This window comes from Macaca thibetana, chromosome 7 (assembly GCF_024542745.1).
Source record: "Macaca thibetana thibetana isolate TM-01 chromosome 7, ASM2454274v1, whole genome shotgun sequence".
NCBI classification, from domain to species: domain Eukaryota; kingdom Metazoa; phylum Chordata; class Mammalia; order Primates; family Cercopithecidae; genus Macaca; species Macaca thibetana.
Genome location: NC_065584.1, coordinates 87,292,479 through 87,304,634, shown reverse-complemented (window position 1 = coordinate 87,304,634; position 12,156 = coordinate 87,292,479). Strand labels below are relative to the sequence as shown.

The window sequence follows — 12,156 nt, the reverse complement described above, 5'->3', positions numbered from 1 at the left end:
AAGGAATGCTAGCATAAGTAATAAATTGTTATGTGAGTCCAAGTCGTGTACGATGTTCATTTTAATAATGAAGTTCGATATTATTGAGGATAGAGTGTTAATATATGTTAGAAAATAACTATTTGAAATATTACAATCAGTGAAGCTGAAATTACGGTTTGGACTTATCATAGGGAATCTGGTGGATACGGGCCAGGGTCTTGGTTTCTTGTGCAATATTAGACTACAGGGGAAATCTGTGCAAATGAGCCTTATTCTATTTCTACGATTCTAATTCTAAAAGGCATTTGGATCAGATTTTCTATTCTGGAGAAAGAAAAGTTCATCGTGATTGTATTCATGTCTTAGTTATTGTACTATACCATACACTTTCTTTTTTTTTTTTTTTTTTTTTGAGACAGAATCTCTCTCTGTCGCCCAGACTGGAGTGCAGTGGCACAATCTTGGCTTACTGCAACCTCTGCCTCCTGGGTTCAAGTGATTCTCTTGTCTCAGCCTCCTGAATAGCTGGGATTACAGGCATGGGCCACCACACCTGGCTAATTTTTGTATTTTTAGTAGAGACAGGGTTTCGCCATTTTGGCCAGGCTGGTCTTGAACTCCTGACCTCAGGTGATCTGCCCGCCTCAGCCTCCCAAAGTGCTGGGATTACAGGCATGAGCCACTGTGCCTGGCTGTATTCTTATAAATATATTTTATGTTGTATAACCTCCAAGATCAATGAGATGAGCATGACCCAGAGAGATGGTCTGTAGAACACAGCCAGGCTAGCCCATGTGCAGAATTTCTTCAGCTCATGTACAAAAGGTTGAGTTTTAGAAGCTGTCATGGAGATTTCTAAAAGTTGGATGGTACTTTATTCACTCAGACATTTCAGTGAAAAGCCATGTGCCTCCAAATGAAGACTGGTGCTGTATCAGTCATGATTCTCCAGAGAAAAAGAACCAATAGAGCATATATCGATACACGGAAAGAGATTTATCATGTGGAATTGGCCCATACAATTATTGAGGCTGAGAAACCCCACAATTTGACATCTGCAAGCTGGGAAGCTGGCGATGGAGTTCCAGTCCAAACCCAAAGGTTCGAGAATCTGGAGAACCAATGTCATAAGTTCTAGTCTGAATATAAAGGCCCAAAAACCAGAAGCACTGATGTCCAAGAGCAGGAGAAAGTGGATGTCTCAGTTCAAGCAGAGAGAGTCCATTTGCCCTTGCTCTGCCTTTTTGTTCCATTTAGGCCCTTAACAGATAGGACGATGCCCACCTGCATGGGTGAGAGAGACCTTTATTCAGTCTATGGATTAAATGCTAACCTTTTCCAGAAACACTCTCACACTTAAACTCAGAAAAAAACGTTTATGTGAGCATCCCCTAACCCAATCAAGTTGACACATAAAATCAACCATCACAAGTGCCTAGAAGCTTGAATTCCTGTGTTCCTCCCATAGACACTAAAATGGGGTCTAGCAGTCCTTAGTTCTAGGCCCTTACTTACATCAACTTATTGATAAATTAGGAGCACAGCTCTGAGTGTAAAGACAGGGGTAAGGAATGGGAGGAGACTAACAGACTGGACTTGGGTAAAGCGTGCAAAGAGCAATGGACGCCTCCCTACCATCCCCCATCACTACTATTTATCCCTGTTTCAGAAAGTTTTAAGCAATAATAGTAACATGATGTTAAGAAGTTTGAAGAAGGCCAGGCGCGGTGGCTCATGCCTATAATCGCAGCACTTTGGGAGGCCGAGGTGGGCGTATCACCTGAACGTCGGAGTCAAGACCAGCCTGACTAACATGGAGAAACCCCATTTCTACTAAAAATACAAAGTTAAGCAGGCGTGGTGGCACATGCCTATAATCCCAGCTACTAGGGAGGCTGAGGCAGGAGAATCGCTTGAACCTGGGAGGCAGAGGTTGCAGTGAGCCAAGATAGCGCCATTGCACTCTAGCCTGGGCAACAAGAGCGAAACTCCATCTCAAAAAAAAACAGAAAAGAAAGAAAGAAAGTTGAAGAAAAGGAGATAATTTTCTCCTTTTCTTTCATCAGACTGATCCTCCAGCCGCTCTCTTGAGGTGATGTATTCTCAGAGGCAGCCACATCTACTAGAAAGTGAGGAAAATAATTGTAGATAATTGTGACTCTTTCTAAAAGTGAGAAACTGTTTGTAATTTTGTAAACACAAACATCTAAGCTAAATTAAAGTAAAGATGTGGGAATTCACACAAATAACACTGGACGACAGAAATGTCCTTTGGGGAGTTTGCCTTCCTAAATATAGAAAGGCTTTATCCTGAGCTGCCCACATCTGAATCTACGTATTGCCCTGTAAGAAAGAAAAAGACAAGTGAAAGCGCCACACACACAGCCCTAGGAAGATGTATTACATAAATGGCTGAAAGGGATTTGAGTTCTGTTGGTGCCAAATTGTGTTACAAGGAAGAAAATTCCAAACTGAGAAACCCCACATCACCATACCAGAGCCACTGCACTAGATTGAAGCACTTTTTATTCTTTCTGCTGAACTAGAGAGTCACATGGATGTGTCTTCGGAGCACATTTCAGGCAACCATTTCCTTTTCCTCTTGGTGCCAGTCATCCTTCCACTGCAGGCATCTGTATCCATAACACATTCAAGGCATGCTAACTTGTGGGACCTGCATGAGACCACATCTCAGAGCACTATCTGTGAACCGAGGCTATGGTGCTTTTGTGAGGTGTTGGGAAAGGAAGAAAGGAAGGTGGGTGATTAAAGTGAATGGAAACAAAATTACCATTCTCAACTTTGATCTATAAGGATCGGTATGGAGAGGATTATTCCTCCCACCCTAAGCTCTCAGAGAACACTCTGCTAGGGCGGTATGACAAAGACACCATCCTCATTGAGGAAACTTCTGTGTTTAGGTGGCTCCACGAGATCATTTATAGTATGAGGAATAAGTTTGTGTATTTCATTTTGCCATGCACAGGTGAGAAGGACATAGCCCCTCCTATAAAATGATTTATATCTACACCACGGTATTTCATATGCTTCTGTTAAATTACAATACACTCCTTCTACAAGACCCTTGCTCCTGTTGCATTTCCTAACTCCATTCTTACATGGCACAAATCTGTTGTAACAGATTTTTTCCAGCTCGTCATATTGCATAAGGAGGAAGTAATGTTCTGTCACACAACGCTGTTTGTGGTAAACATTTTTTCTCATGATTTCTTCATTACAGTAGTCCCTATCATATAATGGCATTCCAGGTTCAATAATGACACGTCTTTCGACGTTTTCTTTGGTAGGTGGTCTGGTGGGCCCTGTCCTATGAAATTCTTCCAAATACTCTTCAAATTCTTCCATATCATCATCTGGGGAATCAAAATCTGTATCCACCTCTTGAAACTGCACTGGCTGCAGCAGCTGCTGCAGCAATAGAAGCAGGAGCAGTGGGTGTGTGGTGATCGGAGTTCTCATCATTTTTCCAGTAGACACTAAAAGAGATAAGGAGATATGTTCTGTTGGGATAATGTGCTTGCTTCACATTTCCTGTGAGGGGCACATTTATGCCACATATTGCTTTTCTGGGCTCTAAGATTTTGGATCATTTTTAAATCGCCAACTCATAATCGATCTGAATACTTCTAAATTATTCACAGAAATGACCTTACTAGGCCTACAGTTCAGCCTAGAGCTGTGGTAAGAGAAGAAAAGGTGAAAGGAAGGAGAATAAGAATGGAAGAGAAATAAAAGTAAGGAGGAAGAAAAGGAAACAAGGAAGAAATGGAGCAAGAGAGAGATTAAAGGCCGGGCACGGTGGCTCACGCCTGTAAACCCAGCACTTTGGGAGGCCGAAACGGGCGGATCACGAGGTCAAGAGATTGAGACCATCCTGGCTAACATGGTGAAACCCCATCTCTACTAAAAATACAAAAAATTAGCCGGGCGAGGTGGTGGGCGCCTGTCGGTCCAGCTACTCTGGAGGCTGAGGCAGGAGAATGGCGTGAACCCGGGAGGTGGAGCTTGCAGTGAGCGGAGATCGTGCCACAGCACTCCAGCCTGGGCGGCAAAGCAAGACTCCGCCTCAAAAAAAAAAGAGAGATTAAGGAGAGAAGTAAGGAGAAAGGAAATCAAGACAGCAGTGATGAGAAAGGGAGGGAGGCAGAGAGGAGGCTCACATGCTTCCTCCGTCTGAAACAAATGCATCTTTTTCCGCTTCCAGGAGTTGAGAACTTGCTCTGAAAAGAGCCACCCTCCCCTTTCAAACATTCCACTTTGATAAGAAAAAAATTCCTTAACCGTGTCTTTCTTTCTCCCCTTGCTCTTTTCTGACCATAGATGCCCTTGGAAAAGGGATCAAGGAAGGTTCAATTTTGAGCAGCTGGGATAAATACATTCTTGAAGTCATCCTAAACTAAAAACAATGATACACAGTAATAGCTAGCATAATGAGGAGTTAAGTGCCAAGCACTAGACTAAGCACTTTAAGTATATTATCACCATCATCCAAACAACCCTATAATAAATATATTATTTTTAGTATTGTTGTTATAACAATGAATGTTGCAAAAAGAAGGTAAAGTTATTAATATCTCTCTGTGAAGGGAAGTTGCTTAAAATCTTACATTAGATCTGGCAGACTCCTGGTTCAAGCCTATTTTTGTCTAATTTCCACATATCTGTTCTTAGCTGGTATTCTATGGCCTCTATCAGTCTGGTTTCCCTTCCTAAGGCTAGACTGTATCTCCTTCTCCAGGCTGTCAAACACAGTGACTACTGAAATGGCCAATCTTAAAACTGAATTTGAGCCCCTAGAGTGCTTTGACAAATTGGTCCACACTCCATGAAGAACCAACTGTTTTATTGCAGAAGCAATCTCCTGAGTTTTCTTACCTTACCAAGCTCTTTGTAAAAGAAGTCCTACTTGGTGGCAACCTGAGTGATTCTCTAACAGTTGTTCCCTGGAGACCTTGATCTATCAGTGATGGAGATGGACAACCTCCTGTTCTAGGCTGGATACTGAGTTTGTTCATATGTGTGTAGAAAGGTTAGAGAATGATGGAATTAAAGAGAGGTGGATGTTGGGGGACACATCAGAAAGTGGAGACAATATGAAAGTTGAGCATAGGAGTGCAAAGAATGGAAAAGAAAAGAAAAACCTGCGTAAAATAGTGATGTGAGAATGGACACTCTGGGGTGGCCATGTGCCACACTGTCCCTCCCCTCCCTGCTTTTCCTCCCATCCCTGCTTTCACACTCTCATCAGTGTCCTCCAGGAAGTCTCTTCAGAAGAGTGATCCCATGGTGACAGGCCAGAGAGCTCAGAACACACTCTCACGAGAACGTGGAGCCTCTGCAACATCTTGATCTGGAGAGAACATGGACAGTACACGTGTGAGAAGCAGAATTCAGGCAGCTGTGGCCCTGCCCTTTCTACTGCCCTAGAACATGCATAGGGCCTGTCCAGAATACTGTCTTGTTTTTTAAATCTGCAACCTTCTTAATTCTTGGTTTATGAATTCAATTGTGGTTTCGTTCTTCTCAAAATCCTTTCTCATCTCAAAGTATGTGTACTTTTTTTTGTACTCCATTCTGTTACTCTTACAGATTTTTAGAAATCTTTCAACCATCTGCAATTTATTTTAATTTATAGTAAGAAGTTAGTGTGGTCTTTTTTCACATGGTTTATACGTAATCTCAGCATCAATTATATGGGAAAAAAGCTATTGTCTCATCTCTAATTTTAAAAGCTACTTTCTATATTTCATAATTCTGTTTCTGAACACCCTTTTTCTTTTGATATGCCATAATATGCTGTTTTACTTATTATAATTTTACTGGGTTTTTTTTTAAGAGTCACGGTCTCACAATGTTGGCTGGCTTGACTCAGAACTCCTGGGTTCAAGGAATCCTCCTACAGCCTACCAAGTAGCTTGGACTACCAGTGCACTCCACTGTACCTGTACTTGTTATCATTTTATGAAACATTTTGATATCTCATAAAGCAATCTACACTCATTCCTCTTCTTATTCAAATGTTCACTACGGAGACAAGCAGAAAGTAGATTATAGGGTGCCTGGGAGGTGGTAGAAATGAGGATTAACAGTAAATGAGAGAAAGAGAGACAGAGGAGAGAGACAGAGAGAGATAGACAGGGTGGCAGTGAGGGAGGGAGGGAGAACACAGAATAAATAGTGTTGAAACAAGATCACTCAGTGTTTCTGAAGTTTTTGCCTGGTAATCTCACACAGCAGAAACTCCTGGCCTACCTGGGGAATATAGGCGTCTTGGTTTTTCCTGGGTTCTCACTAATTGAAATTTCTGTGGATGAATCCAGAAATTTGCATTTTAAACAAATTTAAAGGTGATTCTTAGTTCACTAAAGTTGAAGGAGGAATTTCTTAATATGCATTAAAATGAACTTGTGAAAAAGAAAACATCAGAAAACAGTAGGGAAAATGTTTGGCCTTTTCAGCAAATGTTCTTGGAAGAAGAATGGGATGAGTCGCTTCCTCCTTTGGGCTATTGTGAATCATGTTGCTATGAACATGGGCACACAATTACCTGTTCAAGTCCCTGCTTTTCCTCCCTGTTTTTACACTTGCTTGGAAGGTTTATTGCAACTTAGATTTGCAGACTGAGAAAGGCCTTGGAAAGGTTGTCTATCTAGTTTCTCTTCCTAAAATGCAAGTTCTGAGCCCCAGATCAGAACTCTGTATTTAAACACACACATAAGAAGTTTACAGTAAAAAGAAAAGATTGGAATAAGTAATGGGCTTGTAGGTGGACCAATGTATTTCAGAAGGATTATTAAGTGGTATTTTAAATTTTTAAATTTAAGAGTAAAATGTAAATTTAAAACTGATTTAGATTAAATTAATTAAAAAAATTTTTTTGAACACCTTATATAATGAAGCATCAATAAATCACAATCATATAATAATTATATAGCCTTAATCACAAAAGGAAAAACTAAATTAAATCTTTTAAATTGACAATAATTGTAATAATTTACAAACTCAGTGCTGATGAAAGTGTGATGAGATGTTTCTGTCAGAAAGAAATTGTTATAATTTTTTGGAAAATTTGAGAAATACAATAAAAAGAATAGCTGATACTTTCCTCTAGCATTTCAATAGCTAGAATTCTAAGTTGCAATAATTTATATTGAAAGACAAACAGCAAATTTTACTTAAAAGGGAAAAAAACTGAAATTTTAAAATATAAATATCCAAGAAGGTAGGAAAGGGAAAGGTTAAAATGAGTCCGATGTGTTTATAGAAATCACAATAAACATTGCAACAATAATTATTATTATAAGAGCTAATATTTATTGGGACAGTCAGTATTTTATGTTCATAGAATTCCATATTCTTAGAATGGGCTATTTTTCAGAATTTACAAATTTATTAATCAATAAAATTTTAGATCACCTGAGAAACAAAAAGAATAGAAAAAAAGAAAAGAATTAAAAATTTTAGAGATATTAAATATTTTGTGATATAATATTATAGTAGTAGGACTCCCTGGTTGACAGTGAGAAAAATTCCAAACAAATTACCTTAAATGCAAGGGGCACTGTATTGACTCACAGAAGTTGGAAGTCCAAGAGGTAGGGCAGGAGACAGAAATCAAATTCTTGACTAGACTCTTGTTCCTACTCTCTCCCACTCTACTCTCCTTTGTACATTCACTTTATTCTCGCGTAGGGTCTCTCCATGTAATGAGAGACCCTACGCAGTCATTACATGGAGAGACACTGCCCCTTTGTGGCCTTATATTTAGAGTCACAGTAGGAAGTGCCATTTTCTCCCACCTTCACCCAACATGGAAAATAACTTTTCTGATTGGCCGTGCTTCTGCCACATGAATAAATCCAGGGATGTGGGGCACTCTGATTGGCTACCTGAAACACATGTCCTCTTTCAGAGGTAAAGGCAAAACTACACAATTAAAACCCAACAGAATTCCAATTGTTGACAGAAGGGCGGTTCCCTATTACACAAAAAAGGAATAGAGACCAAATCTGAAAGTAATAAATGTGCTTTGCTGTTTAGCTGGGGGAAAATCAAAACTCTCCATCTATAGCATGTTCCCAATTAACAGAAATATAGATTACATGGGAAAGAAAAGAAAAAAAAATAGAAAATAAGTTGTTATTTCTGAATGATATATTTCTGGTTAATTTTTTATTCTAATCTTTAAAATAGACAATTTTACAAATTCAAGAAAATAACAAAATGTCATTGAAGAAGTGAAGTTTTAAGATCTGGATTGGGCATGTTCTTAAATATGAAGTGCTATTTTTCCAGACTCCCACATGTTTATATCAGTAATCTCAATTTTCTTCAGCATCCAGAAAATCTATGCCTTAGTTTGAGTGGTTGAGAAAAGACAGATTATAAAACTTCAAAACTTAGAATTAGACTAACCTTTGTGAATAAATCCCAGGGTGTCTCTTAGTTAAATCCGGTAGAAAAAATATAAGTTTTAACAGCTTTAAATTTTCACAAACATTTTGAGGCAATATTTATGTCTCAAACCTTTACACCCATGATTGAACTGAGAATGGTACCTGTCATGCGCGTCCGTGTGAAGAGACCACCAAACAGGCTTTGTGTGAGCAATAAAGCTTTTCATCACCTGGGTGCAGGCAGGCTGAGTTGGAAAAGAGAGTCAGCGAAGGGAGATAAGGGTGGGGCCGTTTTATAGGATTTGGGTAGGTAAAGGAAAATTACAGTCAAAGGGAGGTTGTTCTCTGGCGGGCAGAAGTGGGGGTTACAAGGTGCTCAGTGGAGGAGATTTTTGAGCCAGATTGAGCCAGGAAAAGGACTTTCACAAGATAATATCATAGCTTAAGGCAAGGACCGGCCATTTTCACTTCTTTTGTGGTGGAATGTCATCAGTTAAGGCGGGGCAGGGCATTTGCACTTCTTTTGTGATTCTTCAGTTACCTCAGGCCATCTGGGCGTATAAGTGCAAGTCACAGGGGATGCGATGGCTCGGCTCTGGCTCAGAGGCCTGACATTATTCATAGTTTTTGAGTAAATAAAAGATGTTCTTATTTAAAAAAAAAAAAAAAAAAAGAGCACATTCACAAAGAAAATTACTGAAATACTTGATTACACACACATAAACTGAATCGCACACCATATACATGAGTGCATAGAAAATTTCACCATAAACAAAAAACAATATAAGAATCTCTAAAGACACCAAATATAAGATTCAAAGACCACAAATAGTTTAAAAATACTTTTCTAAACATGTGCAGTGTGAATGAGCTTCTCAAACTCAGGTGTAAATAAAATGTTAATTCCTTCTCTAAATCCAACATATCTGTACCGAAACCCCAACGATTGAAGGTGGCAGCAAAATGTAGCTCAGTTATTACTCTAGGTGTCTTCCACCTTTCTTACCGAATCAGAGAAACCCAGGAATCTGCAGTTGTCCTAGTACAAAAAGTTCAGTACCTTATATGTGAGTGCTGATTGGCATTATCAAAGTTTCTCTTTCTGTTATAAATGGCCTAAAGATTGAGCAGAGGTTTTCCTCTGTCTTTCAGGTATCTAAGAATGTAATGCTAATGCTATTAACTTCCACTTGAACCATCAAGGCCCAAAGATATGACAACTTCTTGTGTTGTAGAAACAAAGAAGTTCTCCCTTTCTTTTCCAGTCTTCTACAGCAATAAAAGCTAAATGCCAATCTATAACATATGACAAGGTAGAAAATGTCACTTTAAGAGGGCTGCATAATATAGTTCATATTATGCTCACTGCCAGTCTTTATTCAGATTGTATTCAATGTGAGCCAGTCACTCTAGTCTCTTCCTTCCTTCCTCTGGGTCTGAAAGGACACAAAGATAGATGTGTACCCGCCCCCCACCTGCTACACCCTTTTTCTGCTCTCTAATCTTTGCACATACCAGAGATTTCGTAAGTTCTGTGAGTACCTGGTTTTCTGCACGTACCAGAGATTTTGTTTTGCACATACCAGAGATTTTGTAAGTTCTGAGGCAAGGTCACAAGACGTGTTTAAGTAAGATAAACTCTTGCTGCCATAAACCTGCTCTCCCGCCTCAAAGTTTGAACCAAAATATCAGAAATGGTGGGAACCAATCATAGTTAGCCAAATCGCCTTGTTCAAACACTAGCCAATCATATATCTTACTTGTATAATAACTCTATGCCCACTTTTCTTAGACTATATAACACTGCTCGGAGCTCAGTGGGGGAGCTCTCCTGCCCGTCTCGTTTCGCGAGCGAGGGAGAGTTCCAGGTTCGAACCTGTAATAAAGATCCTTGCTGCTTAGCTTTGACTCTGGACTCTGGTGGTCTTCTTCGGGGAATACACGGTCTGGGCATAACAAATGGGGGCTCGTCCAGGACTTCCCCCAAGCCCACCAGACCCCCAAGTCAATGGATCTTAATCTGTAGGTAAGCCGGCTTTGTCACTGTCTCTGTCTTTATCTCTGTCTGTCCCCCTGAAATTTCGTGAAACCTGTAATCCGTAATCTGTATTCGTCTGTTCTGTAAGTGGCACGGTCTTGGCGGATGCGCTAAAAGACAGCACTCGGGACTGGTGGGAGACGTCCCCCAGTGCCCATCTGGGGGCCTCCATCCTTGGTTGCCCCGTCTGACTCAGGTCGGAAGTCCAACACGCGCTCGCGAAGGCTCATCGTTTCTCACTGTCTGTCCCGTTATTGTTAAGTGTTAAGTGTAAGTCCAAAACGAAACATAAAACCTTTTCTTCCCCTTCCAGGACCGGACCTGTCAGATACTCCCCTCTGCTTCACACTCATTTTCGTCCCTCCTTCTCTTTGTAGGAGCAGTCCAAAGATGGGCAACATCCAGAGCACGCCGCTCTCACTCCTTGTTACCAATTTTAAGGATGTGAAGGCTCGGGGGCGTAACTTAAGCGTAGAACTAAAGAAAGGAAAGCTAGTTACTTTCTGCCGTTCGGAGTGGCCCTCTTTCGGCGTAGGGTGGCCCTCTGAAGGAACTTTCTGTCTCTCTATTATTACTAAGGTAAAAACTAAGATTTTCCTGCCAGGGCAGTCAGGACATCCTGATCAAATTCCTTTATATTCTAGTGTGGCAAAATCTTGTGGAAGACCCACCGCCCTGGATAACTCCATTCATCCCTGAGCCTTGCAAGTTCCTAGTAATGCGACCTACAAGACAAAGGACTCCCTCTGCTCCCTCGGCCCCTGTGCTGCCAGACAGCCAGGACCCCCTAACGTTAGAACCCACACTTCCCCCCCACCATATCCGCACCTTATCCCACAGGATCCAGTCCCCCAGGGTGGTGCTTCCGTAGAGGGAAACCGAGAAGCGGAAGCAGCCGAGAGCGAAAGTAACCGGGGGGGGGCCGGCCGGCCGAATGCGAGGCCGCGTACTGCGGGACCAAGCTTCGTGACTCCCTGACTCCACCGTAGCCCTGCCTCTCAGAGAAATAGGATCGCTCGATGATACCGGGCTCTCCCGTCTCATGTATTGGCCTTTTTCCACTAGTGATTTATACAATTGGAAGTCCCAAAATGCTCGGTTCTCAGATAATCCCAAAGATCTAACCTCGTCGTTAGACAGTGTCATGTTTACTCACCAGCCGACCTGGGATGACTGTCAACAGCTCCTCCGAATCCTGTTCACAACGGAGGAGCGGGAAAGAATCCAAGTTGAGGCCAGAAAGCTGGTTCCAGGAGATGATGGCCAGCCAACTGCAAATCCTGACCTCATTAACGCGGCTTTTCCTTTGACCCCCCCCAGATAGGACTACAACACGGCAGAAGGTAGGGGACGACTGCTCATTTATCGCCAGACTCTAATGGCGGGTCTCCGGGCTGCAGCTCACAAGCCCACCAATTTGGCTAAAGTATATTCTGTGTTACAAGGTAAGACAGAAAGCCCCGCTGTGTATTTAGAGAGATTAATGGAAGCTTTCAAACAGTTTACCCCTATGGACCTGGAAGCACCGGAAAATCAGGCTGCGGTAGTAATGTCCTTTGTAAACCAGGCAGCACCAGATATTAAAAGAAAACTCCAGAAATTAGAAGGTTTAGAAGGAAAGCAGATACAGGACCTCCTTCAGATGGCCCAGCGAGTTTATAATAATAGGGATACTCCAGAAGAAAAACAGTTCAAGGCAACCAAAGAAATGACCAAAGT

At 41.3% G+C, this 12,156-nt stretch overlaps 1 protein-coding gene across 2 annotated transcripts; it reads right to left on the bottom strand.

The window, feature by feature from the left end:
• Positions 1–2,491: 2,491 nt before the first annotated feature.
• Positions 2,492–7,605, bottom strand: LOC126958311 (inactive ribonuclease-like protein 9). 2 transcript variants are annotated; one of them, XM_050796590.1, is made up of 5 exons: positions 7,548–7,605; positions 7,002–7,036; positions 6,256–6,307; positions 5,318–5,353; positions 2,492–3,479 (listed from the first exon to the last, which is right to left on the bottom strand). In XM_050796590.1, coding segments are annotated over exons 4-5 (630 nt in total). In that variant the 5' UTR covers positions 5,319–5,353; positions 6,256–6,307; positions 7,002–7,036; positions 7,548–7,605; the 3' UTR covers positions 2,492–2,850. The 2 variants fall into 2 exon arrangements, with proteins under 2 accessions (XP_050652547.1, XP_050652546.1); XM_050796589.1 differs by lacking the exon at positions 7,002–7,036.
• Between the last annotated feature and the right edge of the window lie 4,551 nt (positions 7,606–12,156).